The sequence below is a fragment of the Pyrus communis genome, chromosome 10 (assembly GCF_041283825.1).
Source record: "Pyrus communis isolate YQ-2024b chromosome 10, ASM4128382v1, whole genome shotgun sequence".
NCBI classification, from domain to species: Eukaryota; Viridiplantae; Streptophyta; class Magnoliopsida; order Rosales; family Rosaceae; genus Pyrus; species Pyrus communis.
This window is the reverse complement of record NC_142574.1, coordinates 21958938-21969491: the sequence shown is the minus strand read 5'-3', so window position 1 is coordinate 21969491 and position 10554 is coordinate 21958938. Positions and strand designations below refer to the sequence as shown.

The window sequence follows — 10554 nt, the reverse complement described above, 5'->3', positions numbered from 1 at the left end:
AAAAAAATGTTAGATTGTAGATCAATACGCTACATTTTATTATAATATCACACATCATGTAAGAGAAAAAAAGAGTTTAAATATTCTAACGCTGAACCATTTTATGATAAAACTTCACAACTTATCGGACTGTGCAAGTGATAACTAAAAAGTTGAGATCAATATCGGTGTTATTAAAACTAAGCATTTGACATTTATTTTATTATACAAGTCGAATTGTTTGTTTACCTAAATTTTCAATGCCTTGCATTATGTGGCTGATAAAAGAAAATGAATATAAAACATTATTATACCTAAGTATGCATTACATAATTCTATCCACTCTCACATTCTTTTTTACTCTTTTCCTCCCTCTTTCAATTTTAAAAATAAAAATAAAAAATTTTGCGGCATAGTATAATGTTGTTAAATCGTTAATTATTTCAAAAGGTGAAAAAATTGTTAATTAACAATAAATTAAGGCAAAAAATAATTAAGTATGCAGAGACTGTGACAGTTCACTGTAGTAACTACAAACAAGTAAGAGAACAGCGGTAGACTCGGTAAATTAGTTATAAAACAGGGGTAAAGTCTCGAACGACCCCTCAACCACATGCTTGTTTCTCCATCTCCTTCAGTTCCAACATAGCGAAAAAGCCAAACTACCCTCCCTCCCTCCCTCTCTAAAACTTTCTCTCTCTAAAATCTTCAGGCTCGGGTGACAGAGAGAGACGACCCTGTAAATTCAGACATACTCATCCTCCTCCGCATTTCTCTCCTCATTTTCTCTCTCTAACTTTCTCTCTCTACATTCCACTTTCAGTCACTCACTGTCTCACTCCACCAACTCCAAACGCCCATTCCTCTCTCTCTCTCTCTCTCTCTCTTATGCCCTAACTCAGCACCTAATTCACCAGATCTGAGCCCGACCGCACCAGATCGAACCCTAAAATTTCTCCGATGGAGGAAGCGCTGGAGCTTGCGCGTGCCAAGGACACCAAGGAGCGCATGGCGGGAGTGGAGCGCCTGCATCAGCTTCTGGAAGCGTCCAGAAAGAGCCTGACTTCGTCGGAGGTGACGTCGCTCGTCGACTGCTGCTTGGATCTTCTCAAGGACAACAACTTCAGAGTCTCCCAGGGCGCTCTGCAGGCCCTCGCCTCCGCCGCTGTGCTCTCCGGCGACCACCTCAAGCTCCATTTCAATGCGCTTGTTCCCGCCGTCGTTGAGCGTTTGGGCGATGGCAAACAGCCCGTCCGCGACGCCGCTAGGAGGCTCCTGCTTACTCTCATGGAGGTATTCTTTTTACTCTCTTCCTCTTTTGCCCTCTGCATTTTGTCTTAATTTCTCAAATGTATTGAAATAATAAACTCGTGGCGAAATCGTTGAGGCTTCTAATTTTTAAATTGATTCTGAAAAGATGATAACATGGTAATTACACTTGAAAATGTGCATGGAATTGTTGCCCCACAAAGTTTGTGGATTTTAGCATGTAGTTAGAGGCCAATTGAGTACTTTTGGAGGTGTTTTGCTGTGCCGTATGGTTTACCTTAGCATAGATACACCTCAATTTTGTACTGGCTGTTGTTTGTTGTACTTTGCGTATTGGGACCAATCAGGTTGTTGCTAATCCATCTAGACATTATCAGATTTTCAATTATTGTGGGGCACATAGATAAACAGACTCAGTGACCCGAATCGTATAGATAGTTGAACCGCTTTGCAGTTGAAGTTTCTTTGAATAGCATGAAGAAATGATAAGATGGGTTGTCAGTATACATAAGTATTTGCCTGATTCGGCAGCCGTGCACTTTAAGTTGAACCAGTTATGTTGGATAGTGGAAGTCATTTCATCATGTTACAATACGAATCACAGCACATTTTTAGCATGGCTCACTATTTCAGTCTGTGTCTTAAAATAAAAAACTACAATTACACGAGACATGCACAATACAGTATATCATATCTGCTGAGTTTCCAAAAAAAAAAAAAGTCGGAACCATTCTGCTGTTTTTTTTGTTTTCCTAGCCTAATTTGAGAGGAGATTTTTTTAGCTTTTAATGCAATTAGTACCCCTGACAGCCCCTTCTTTGTGTGCGTACAGACGGTGGAGAACTGGAGATCATAATAGCGCCTTATCTGATTTCTTTGAAATATCATTATGTATCCTGGATTGATCTCAAATCATTGTTTCTTTTAAGGATTAAAAAGGATCAAATCTCATTTTCTTTCTGCTGCAGGTTTCTTCTCCGACAATAATCGTTGAAAGAGCAGGATCTTATGCCTGGGCGCACAAAAGCTGGAGAGTTCGAGAAGCGTTTGCACGAACGGTCACCTCAGCAATTGGACTTTTTGCATCAACTGAACTTCCACTTCAGCGGACTATACTTCCTCCGGTATGTGTGTTGAATTTTATGAGCAAAACATACATTTTCTTCCTAACCAGTTCATATACTTGTGAGAAACAAAAAAACTAAAATTTTCAATGTTTCTTTATAATTAGATTCTACAGATGTTAAGTGATCCAAACCCTGGTGTAAGGGATGCAGCTATAGCGTGCATTGAGGTTAGTAACTTAGTAGTATTGGATGTATATGCAGGCAGGGCCTTCATCTGACAATTAGTCTTATTTATGCTTTCTTTTCTATTTCCAGGAGATGTATACACAGGCAGGACCTCAATTCCGTGATGAACTTCAGAGGCACCACCTTCCTATGTCTATGGTGAAAGTCTAAGATAATATGCAGTTTACTTTCTTATAATTCTTTGCCCCTTTAATTTTTTTTTTCCAAGTACAATGACCATTTTTCATAGTTTTGTCGAACTAATCTGAATGTCATACGATGTGGGTTGCACTTTGGGTTTCATTTTTCTAAACAATGTGCAACTGCAGCTGAAGGATATTAATGCGAGGTTAGAGAGGATTGAACCTAAGATTCGCTCGTCAGATGGACTTAGTGCTGTAGAAGCGAAGCCTGTGAACCTTAACCACAAGAAAAGTAGTCCAAAGGCCAAGAGTTCCTCGAGGGAGGCGTCTCTCTTTGGAGGTTAGGATGCTTTGCCCTCAATTCTGGGAAGTTCAAGAGATTACGTACTGACTGATTTATTCGGTGATAAATTAACTGTAGTTTACATATGTGCATTTGTATAAACAATATGTTGGCAAAATTTGAAGAATCTTTTGTTATAAAGTTTCATGACCCAGACATTCCTTCATTGCCTTAATTTATAGTTGCGAAAGCCAGTTCATTTTCTTTATACCATATGGTGAAGCACCATCTGAATTTTGGTTACGGGATTAAGATAGGTTGGCATTGAAGATTTTTGACATTCCAATTCATATCTATGATGTGTTGGTACTGGATACTATTGAAACATATTGGCACTGTAGAAAATGGCCTAGACAGTATTATTCTCAGTTTTAAAAGAATTTCTGCATATAGTTATTTAAATGGTCTTAGCTATGCTTGAAATATTCTTTGCATCGTCTGTGGAACTGTTAAGATTGTTGAATAACTGATATCTGTTGAATTGCTATTCTCTTCTGTCCCATGCAGCGGAAACTGATGCTTCTGAAAAATCCGTAGACCCCATTAAAGTTTATTCAGAAAAGGAACTAATAAGGGAAATTGAGAAAATTGCTTCTACCCTTGTACCAGAGAAAGACTGGTCAATTCGCATTGCTGCAATGCAGAGAATTGAAGGACTTGTATATGGAGGTTTGGTTCCCCCACTCTCTTGCAATTCCTTCCCGATCTTAGCCCCTCTGCCCCGGGCAGACATGCATAATCAATCAACTTATGTTTTATCATGTCATAAATTATTTTGGTTAGATAAAACCATTGTATTGTTGTGTCAGTATGGTCATTATATTTCTTTTGTATTGTATCATTTGCTTCAAGCTCCCTCTTTTCTCACTTTTCTTAGCTACTTTGATTTTTTGATGAATGGAAATTTAATTTATTTATTACAAGTAATATTGCTGTGAAATGGCTGTAGCTTCAAAAAGATTATTGGATTGTAATAGTTTGAGTTAATAAATACATGTAGGTGCTGCTGACTACCAATGTTTCCGGGGACTCCTGAAGCAACTTGTTGGGCCTCTGAGCACACAATTATCTGATCGAAGGTCCAGCATAGTGAAACAGGTGCGCTAATATATTCTTGTATTTTTCATGTGCCTGGTTATGGATTTATTCTTGCGCTTCAGAAACCCCTTTTAGGAGATTAGTTCACAATCAAATTTTTAGTAACCTGCAGCTTTCTGTTGTGAACAGTTTGCTGTTTCAATTTATATTTTAGCTCATTACTTGTGGGAAATGTTCGCTAGTTAGCACAAGAAAATATGTTTAATAAAAAATCCCCTATAAGAAACAAATATTTATAATAAAACGCTACCGAAAACAGTTATATCAAAGTTTTAAAATGGAGGCAGACACTGGTTAGTTCTTGCTATTCTTTGTAGTTGTCAGTGAGATATTTGGATTAGAAACATTTAGCTCTTGAAAACCTTGCATAGATTGTGGTACAAATGTCAAGGGCAGCTGTTCATACCTTCTTAATGCTTTGTGCTTGTTCATGTGCCTTGGGGTTGTTGATTAGTTTTTCTTCTTGTTAGGCTTGCCATCTGTTATGCTTTTTGTCAAAGGAGTTATTAGGAGATTTTGAGGCATGTGCGGAGATGTTCATTCCAGTAAGTTCATTTTTTGCCAAAATCAATCCTCAAGTATTGACAGAAGAAAATTCCTCAAGTGACAAATTTTTTTTTTTTAACTAATTTTATCATATGGTAATCAGGTTCTTTTCAAGCTGGTTGTGATTACTGTACTTGTAATTGCAGAGTCTGCAGATAACTGCATAAAAACGGTAATTCTAACTCTAATGATCTTTTACTCTTTTTTTTGGTTTCTGAGTAAAAGAAAATGATTTTTTAAAGCAGGATTTTGGCACTTTATCCTTTTTCCTTATCAGATGTTGCGTAATTGTAAAGTTGCTCGCGTGCTTCCACGAATTGCTGATTGTGCAAAGAGTGACCGTAATGCAATACTTCGTGCAAGGTATAACTCTCGAGATCAATTCATACACAGGCAGATGCAATGAGTTATGCATTTGTTTTTTGTTTCATTTATTAATACATTTTGTATTGTAGATGCTGTGATTATGCACTGTTGATACTAGAGTATTGGGCTGATGCACCTGAAATACAGCGCTCAGCGGATTTGTATGAAGATCTAATAAGGTGTTGCGTGGCCGATGCAATGAGTGAGGTATTCATATCAAGGATTCCTATATTTTTTTTTCTGACTTGTTTGGAGTTTTCATATGTATTAGGATTCATATGTGGAACTTCCTGTGTATATATAGGTCCGATCAACTGCAAGAATGTGCTATAGAATGTTCTCAAAAACGTGGCCAGAGCGTTCACGACGGTTATTTTCGCTATTTGATCCTGTTATTCAAAGGGTATGCCATTTTCTTTATTGCAAGGAGGATTGCATTCTATTTTATGGGGAGTCATTGTTTAATTTTTAAAATTGTGCACAGTTAATCAATGAAGAGGATGGGGGAATACATAGGCGTCATGGTTCTCCTTCTGTTCGTGATAGGGGTGTGTCACATACTCCGCAGCCTTCTGCTGCCTCAAATTTGCCTGGATATGGAACTTCGGCTATTGTTGCAATGGATAAAAGTTCAAGTTTATCATCTGGCAATTCTATCTCATCGGGACTACTTCTGTCGCAAGCTAAGTCACTTGGTAAAGGTACTGAACGTAGTCTGGAAAGTGTGTTGCATGCAAGCAAACAGAAGGTCAGTGCAATTGAAAGCATGCTTAGAGGTTTGGATTTGTCTGAGAAACATAATTCAACTCTCCAGTCATCAAGCCTGGATCTAGGTACCTAATGACTTTGCCTATATATTATTTTTCTTTTATTGGAATATAACTTGTAAATTTCAGCATATGGAGTCATTAGATAGTTATGGGAATGAACTAGCTGCTCAATTTAGCAAATTTGATTCCGTTGTGAGCGGCTAAATTGTTCTCTTTTTGCCCCTAGTGCAGGAGTTGACCCTCCATCATCTCGTGATCCACCATTCCCTGCTGCTGCCCCAGCTTCTAATCATCTCTCAAACTCTTTAATGGCAGATTCAACCACCTCAAGTATCCATAAAAGTAGTGGCCGCAATGGTGGATTGGTTTTGTCCGATATCATTACACAAATTCAAGCCTCCAAAGATTCTGGTAAATCGTCATATCGCAGTAATCTATCAGCAGAAGCTGTGCCAACTGTTTCTTCATACGCAATGAGGAGAGCTTCTGAGAGAACTCAAGAAAGAGGTTCGATCGAAGAGAACAATGACACTAGGGAGGCTAGACGGTTTATGAACTCTCAAATCGATAGGCATTATGACACGTCTCACAGAGATGGGAACTTTAGGGATTCACATAACAATCATGTGCCGAATTTTCAAAGGCCACTCTTAAGAAAGAATGTGACTGGAAGGATGTCCGCAGGCAGGAGGAGAAGTTTTGATGAGAGCCAACTCTCACTCAGGGAAATGTCAAGTTATGTAGAAGGTCCCGCATCTCTAAATGATGCTCTGAGTGAGGGACTGAGTCCATCGTCTGACTGGAATGCTAGGGTTGCTGCATTTAATTATCTACGATCTTTGCTGCAGCAAGGCCCAAGGGGAATTCAAGAAGTGATTCAGAATTTTGAGAAAGTAATGAAGTTGTTTTTCCAACACTTGGATGATCCCCACCATAAAGTTGCTCAGGCAGCACTTTCAACACTAGCAGATATTATTCCATCTTGCCGTAAGCCCTTTGAAAGTTACATGGAAAGGATCCTACCCCATGTTTTCTCACGGTTAATTGACCCAAAGGAGTTAGTTAGGCAGCCGTGTTCGACAACGTTAGATATTGTTAGCAAAACGTACAGTGTAGATTCCCTCTTGCCTGCTTTGCTCCGTTCATTAGATGAACAGCGATCACCAAAGGCCAAACTAGCTGTTATTGAGTTTTCCATTAGTTCTTTTAACAAGCATTCACTGAATCCTGAAGGTTCTGGTAATAGTGGCATCCTTAAATTATGGCTTTCTAAGTTGGCGCCATTGGCCCATGAGAAAAATACTAAACTAAAGGAGGCAGCCATTACGTGCATAATATCTGTTTACTCTCACTTTGATTCAGTAGCTGTCTTGAATTTTATTCTTAGTTTGTCAGTTGAAGAGCAAAATTCTTTGAGAAGGGCCCTGAAACAGTACACTCCTCGGATTGAAGTGGACCTTATGAACTTCTTGCAAAATAAGAAAGAGCGACAGCGTCTCAAGTCTTATGATCCATCTGATGTAGTTGGAACATCTTCTGAAGAAGGATATGTTAGCGCCTCAAAGAAAAGTCACTTCTTTGGGAGGTATTCTGCTGGTTCAGTTGATAGTGACGGTGGCAGGAAGTGGAGTTCAACCCAAGAATCAGCCATGGTCACCGGCTCTGTTGGCCAAGCAGCTTCTGATGACACACGGGAGAACTTGTATCAGAATTTTGAGACTGGTTCCAACATTGATGTTCTCAATTCAAAATCCAAAGATATGTCTTACACTATGAATTCCGTGAGTCAGAACTTGGGCTCCTGGACTAGCCCAGTGGATAAAGTTGATGGTAGAGTAAATTTAGAAGGCTTGTCTACTTCTTGCCTGGACGTTAATGGTCTTATGTGCTTGGACCATTTAGGGGTTGCTGAGACTATTGGGCATGATAGTGAAGCTCCCACCGACTTGGACCCTAATCATTATACACTTACAGCTGTGAAGGTTAATTCTGCACCAGAATCAGGTCCCAGCATTCCTCAAATACTTCATCTGGTGAGTTCTTTGGCTTAATAAGCTCAAATTTTTCCTTAAGAGAGTAAGTTTATTATCAGCGTTTTGTTATAGAACTTTTTACTTTTCTAGGCTTTTATTATCGTGATGAATTTCTTTTTTTTTTGGATAATTGCACCAGTAATCTACTTCTCTAAACAGGCAACTGTTGTGAAGAAAAATATATTGATGTGTACTTTTACAATTTATGGAGTTTTAATGTCATGTTATTTCTTTTCTGTTAATTGAATGTGTGTATAGATTGGCAATGGAAGTGAGGAAAGCCCTACAGCAAGCAAACGTGGTGCACTTCAACAATTAATTGATGCTTCCATAGCTAATGACCACTCTGTTTGGACCAAGGTTTGTTAGCCCTGGCACGTGACACATTTTCTGTCTTTTTAACGTATGTGTAAAGTTTTCAAAAATTATTTGAACATTTCTATGAAGATAAGAAAACAGGAAGAGAATGCTTGAATAAATTAGAAAATGAGGAGTGGACAATTGTTTGGTTATTGATCAAAGGAGACATGGAGAATGTTACAACGTATCCATATTTTTATTGTTTTACCTTTCTTTCATTTGTAGAATGCTTGTAAATCTCATCATAAATTTTGTAACTTTAAAATGGTGTTAGCTTTCAGGATCTTAGTAGCATTGAGAATTGGCTTAATAGTTGATACGTAGACGTATGGATTTCAATGTTGATTCTGTTGACTGCACAGTGAAGTCAAATGGATGAGGAAACACATTTTTTATTGCACTAGAGAAACAAACTACATATACACATTTTTGTGGGTATAAAACTAGAATTCTGTAATGTAATTACTCAATCGTATATTAATGATTGTTCTGTGGTGCATGTGCAGTACTTCAATCAGATTTTGACTGTTATACTTGAGGTGTTGGATGATTTTGAGTCCTCGATTCGGGAACTCTCTCTGTCCTTGATTGTTGAAATGCTTAAGAACCAGGTTTGTTGTTTATTTTTTTGGATACATATTGCCTGGAAATTGTTTAGCTTGTATTCCTGATGTTGCTTTCATTTGTTTCCAGAAAGATGCAATGGAAGATTCTGTTGAGATCGTAATTGAGAAGCTGCTTCATGTTACGAAGGATGTCGTTCCCAAGGTAAATTTTGTTGCATTAATTATTTTATTCTGGACTTACACTGTTTTGATGGCTCAAACTATACAATATTCCTGTCAGGTTTCAAATGAATCCGAGCACTGCTTGAGTATCGTTTTAGCCCAGTATGATCCATTCAGATGTCTAAGCGTACGTACTTACGATCCAGCTCCCTACTAATCCAGTTGTTTAGAAGTGAAAAATAAATTAAAAGATCAGAAACCTTTGAGTTATGTTTGGCTTATTTCCCCTGTACTTTGTTGCGAGTACTGTTTAACATTCAGTTGTCGATGCTGCAGGTTATTGTCCCTCTGTTGGTAACTGAAGATGAGAAAACTCTTGTTACTTGCATCAACTGTTTGACAAAGGTATTACGCTTCCGGAGCTGTATTAGCTTGTACTATTGATTGCACACATTAAATTCTAGTTTAGGAGTTATTTTGCATCACGCCATTTCATGTGTAGTTTTTATGAACTATCTTGCTAAGGCTCTTATGTTCCATTCTTCAGCTTGTGGGCCGGCTTTCACAAGAGGAACTGATGGCGCAGTTGCCATCATTTTTGCCTGCACTTTTCGAAGCGTTTGGAAACCAGAGTGCTGACGTTCGCAAGGTAATGGTTACTATTTGTCTGATCCCTTAAACTACACATTGGCCCGTGGGAGTCAATTATGTTGAGCATATAGTCATCTGGTGCCGGTGACTGAATTTTTTTCATTTTATGTTGTACAGACTGTTGTCTTCTGTTTAGTCGATATATACATCATGCTCGGAAAAGCATTCTTGCCATACCTGGAGGGACTCAACAGCATGCAGTTACGGCTGGTGACTATTTACGCCAACAGAATTTCACAGGCCAGGACGGCCACGTCAATTGACACCAACCATGATTAGCGCAGTTTGTTTAGGCAGGAATTCTGGGTTTCCGGTGTTGTGTCATTCATCGTGTTGTGTATTTTTGTATATTGTGTGAATGCATTTTGACACCAAATTTTTTGTAATTTTGTTATCTTCACATGCCTGTATGTTCTTATTCTTTCGTATTCTCGTGTTTGTCTGGTTTGGAGGTAGAACTGAAGAGTGCAATTTGTGGGAAGCAATTAGTGTCACAGCGCACGTATTGTAATCGAAATTTCCCAAACAGCGTTTATATATATATAAAAGCAAAAGGTTTTGGAATTACCATTCATTTATGGAACGAGCTCTGTAAATTTTTGGTTCTCTGTTTGGCCATTTTTGGTATGGGTCGGTGGTATTATTGGCGTTCCAAAATAATCATTACATTATATGTTAGATTAGGGAGCTGATGCTATTCAAACTCATGCCGTGGTGTAATGACAATACTTTTTTTTACCATTGTAGTAGAGGGCCAGGGTTTACAAAGCGAGATAATTAGGGTTTAGTGATATGTTTGGTTTTGTATTTGAGGAAGGGTGATGCTATCTGCATTTTTTCATTTTTTTACCTTTCACACACTCCTTTTAATTTTTGACCGTTAAGTCGAATGAATTGAAAAATATCAATGAACAAAAATTAACAACGGTGTATTAAAAATAAAAATAGGTGTGAATAGCACTGCTCTGGAGGAAAA

At 38.3% G+C, this 10554-nt stretch overlaps 1 protein-coding gene across 2 annotated transcripts; it reads left to right on the top strand.

The window, feature by feature from the left end:
• The first annotated feature begins 586 nt into the window (after positions 1–586).
• LOC137728040 (CLIP-associated protein) lies at positions 587–10152 on the top strand. 2 transcript variants are annotated; one of them, XM_068466917.2, is made up of 21 exons: positions 587–1272; positions 2217–2372; positions 2480–2542; positions 2631–2699; positions 2870–3023; positions 3534–3695; positions 4027–4124; positions 4595–4669; positions 4774–4842; positions 4948–5033; positions 5126–5243; positions 5341–5439; positions 5521–5869; positions 6038–7839; positions 8098–8199; positions 8706–8810; positions 8893–8967; positions 9046–9114; positions 9264–9332; positions 9475–9576; positions 9696–10152. In XM_068466917.2, the coding sequence occupies exons 1-21, from the start codon at positions 940–942 to the stop codon at positions 9855–9857; spliced, it is 4317 nt and encodes a 1438-aa protein (XP_068323018.2). In that variant the 5' UTR covers positions 587–939; the 3' UTR covers positions 9858–10152. The 2 variants fall into 2 exon arrangements, with proteins under 2 accessions (XP_068323018.2, XP_068323019.2); XM_068466918.2 differs by having other exon boundaries at positions 628–1272; positions 6122–7839.
• The last annotated feature ends 402 nt before the right edge of the window (positions 10153–10554 follow it).

Coding starts and splice junctions, on each gene's coding strand:
- LOC137728040 (XM_068466917.2), top strand. CDS start 940: ATGGAGGAAGCGCTGGAGCTTGCGCGTGCCAAGGACACCAAGGAGCGC. Junction 4,670..4,773: donor GTGCGGAGATGTTCATTCCA/GTAAGTTCATTT, acceptor TATGGTAATCAG/GTTCTTTTCAAGCTGGTTGT. Junction 8,811..8,892: donor TTGAAATGCTTAAGAACCAG/GTTTGTTGTTTA, acceptor ATTTGTTTCCAG/AAAGATGCAATGGAAGATTC.